Source organism: Austrofundulus limnaeus, unplaced genomic scaffold (assembly GCF_001266775.1).
Source record: "Austrofundulus limnaeus strain Quisiro unplaced genomic scaffold, Austrofundulus_limnaeus-1.0 Scaffold542, whole genome shotgun sequence".
Taxonomy (NCBI): domain Eukaryota; kingdom Metazoa; phylum Chordata; class Actinopteri; order Cyprinodontiformes; family Rivulidae; genus Austrofundulus; species Austrofundulus limnaeus.
This window is the reverse complement of record NW_013952944.1, coordinates 134,367-137,084: the sequence shown is the minus strand read 5'-3', so window position 1 is coordinate 137,084 and position 2,718 is coordinate 134,367. Positions and strand designations below refer to the sequence as shown.

General features: G+C 44.7%; 1 protein-coding gene across 1 annotated transcript in view; it reads left to right on the top strand.

Moving 5' to 3' along the window:
- The window catches only part of cenpo (centromere protein O), a gene marked incomplete at its 5' end in the record, with an annotated part of 9,592 nt that overhangs the window by 3,487 nt on the left and 3,387 nt on the right, over nt 1-2,718 (top strand). The window contains 3 exon segments of the mRNA XM_014026308.1: nt 1,668-1,818; nt 1,897-2,168; nt 2,247-2,406. Of these exon segments, the coding sequence (XP_013881762.1) occupies nt 1,668-1,818; nt 1,897-2,168; nt 2,247-2,406 (583 nt within the window).

Here is a 2,718-nt window from a genome sequence, read left to right as displayed (position 1 = left end):
CTGACCATCCTCTTCATCAGACTGTCATAGAAAGACAAAGTGTCTTCAGTCGGAGGCTTCTTCAACTTCGCTGTAATTTCCCTCTGGGATCAATAAAGTATTTTTGAATTTGAATTGAATTGAATTGAATTGAATTTAATTGAAGATTAACCTTCAGGGTGGATATAGCTCGCTAGCAGCTTCAGGACCTATCCATGTTGTCATGGCAAAGGTGAAGGCCTGTTTACAACTAAAGGCTGAAACATCAGAAGATTACTTCTCTCGGCTGCTAGCTGTGCATAATGAGTACTCTGGAGTAGACGAGCCGTCAGACCTTGGTGACGTGATGGGGTATTGGGAGAGCGCTTTTAGCCAACATTTCCTAAATGGGCTGCTACCTGAAGTCTTAGCAGTGATGAAAGTCACCTGTCTCGACATGAAAAACACTCGCTTGGAAAWACTGCGCAAACACGCCAGATGCGCCTATGAGAAACTGGAGGATGAAAGAGAGGCTGAAGATAAGCTGATATCTGAAGCCCACAGGCAAACACAGCTCACATTGGCCCAGACTGTGACAAAACCAGCTGTTGCAGATAGAGCTAATGCCAACAACACTGCCCGTTTCCCTCGCGGTTGTAGGAGAGGCCGCGGTAACTGGAAACGCCAGCAGCCTGCCAAGAAACCTCCAAATTCCAACTGCTACATCTGTGGGGACCCAGATCACTGGGTAAAAGACTGCCCGAAGAGGTTCGTCAAAGGGGAGATGGATGTCTACAGCTGATTAGGCATAAAACAAGGCCGGGCAGAACTACGGCGGGGGGGTGTCGACGCCAGAAGCACAGAAGCATTGCAGACAACGCCAATAATCTGTCGTGGCAAAGTTTATCAAGAATGCAGAAACACGGTGGAATAAATGCACAGAAAGTCTGCGTGTATGGTCATCAAAGGATTTAATTCTTGAGCAACAAAACAAACAGAAGTCAATCAGAAAGTCTGTCTGGTTTGTGGCTGCCTTAGTCAGCGGAGACAGCCAATAATATAACATCATGTTAACACCATGTGACAGTTTACAACCAATCACAATCCGACAAATAAAACTGCCTAACCAATAAACAGGGCTCTCAGCCCAAAGAGTTAACTTATCAAACAACAGAGGTCAGTCAGTTGCTGGAGTCCTGACGTCTGGAATAAACAGATTAAGAGCCGAAATAAGTTATAAGAAATGAGTACTGGACAGCGTCAAGGTGAAACAGATATAAATAATTAGTCCATGACACACATCATCATTTACCCAGAATGCTTTGCATGTAAATAAAATGGCCCTGTCCATCTAATATATTTTTAAAAATGTACAAAACTAAATATCCTACAGTATTTTTACAGTTAAAATATATGTTTATCAAATAAAGTCTAATGTTACAACTAATCGGGGATCCCTTTAATAATATTTTCAGGAAATAATAATCGTTAAATTAACATTTAACCATAAGAGCCAACCCAATCCAAGATAGCTGCCAAGACAGCTAACTGAGCTTAGAAAAGATAAAAAAAGATGACAACTCTGCCTGTTTCACAGACAGTGTGGTAGTAGCTCCGAGTCATCCCCAACAGATKTTCTGAGTGCTACACAATGATAGTTTCAATCTTTTGTCTGTTAGTTTAATATGTTCAACTCCTCCTCATCACAGAGTCTGCAGAAGCTGAGGTCATCTGAAGACAAAGTGGGTACGGATGAAGAGGAGGAGGGAGTGGATAAAGATGCAGAGAGCTCAGAGCTGTGGAGGTTGATGGTGAAACACTCTGAACTGACGGATCACCTGCATGCTCATCACGTCATCGGTACAAACAGCTGCTGTTAGCTTTGAGCATTGAGCTGCTTTTATCTAATCCTCTCTTCCTACTTGTTGATTCAACCAGGTGGGTATGACATCATCAATACCCGCCGGGGTAGGGGAGTGTGTGTGTCTCTGGCGACGGCATACGAGGGGGTCTATTTAGACACGTACAACCTGGAAATAGACCTGAAGCCAAGAGTGAGGGTCAGTCGACACAGCGTCCCCCCCTTCATCCCCCTGAATGCCCTCATCGAGCACAGCGACCTGCAGGTGGACCTGAGGGGCTTCCTGGACTCGCTCAGCCGACACCTGAATGCRTTTGTTGGTCGCAGGCAGCAGCGGAGGCTTGTGAAGGTGGTCTGGTTCTACAAAGGTTCTGAAGAAACACGGTGGTRCTTCGGTGGGACTTGAACTCCTCCTGTWTGTTTTCAGGAGCAGCAGAAGTCTGTGGAAGTGATGGACAGTAATGTCCTGTGTTCGGTTCTGGTTCTGATGTTCAGCCTGCCCACTAAGGGGTCGGCCATGCTCTGCACTCTGGAGTACGCAGACCACACCAGGTGTCTTCCCACTCAAGTCCACTTYCACTGTGAAGGTATGACCCAAGGCTGAAATTATCACCTGCTTCTGGTTTGTCATGTTAGTAACATACGTCATGAGCCACTGAACAGATTTTACTGAGACTTACTAAAAGTAATCTGATTACCTTTTAGAGTGGAGCCCATTAAAATTGGCTGCAACAGATAAGATTAATGCAGATAAACTGTCTAAACTGTGCCCTAAGGCAGGGGTTCTTAACCTATTTGACCTCGGGGCCCAATTTATTGAACATAAAGTGACACGAGGCCCAGTCAGACATTACCATATGGATCAAAATGATAATTATTCTAAATCTTGGTTTAATTTT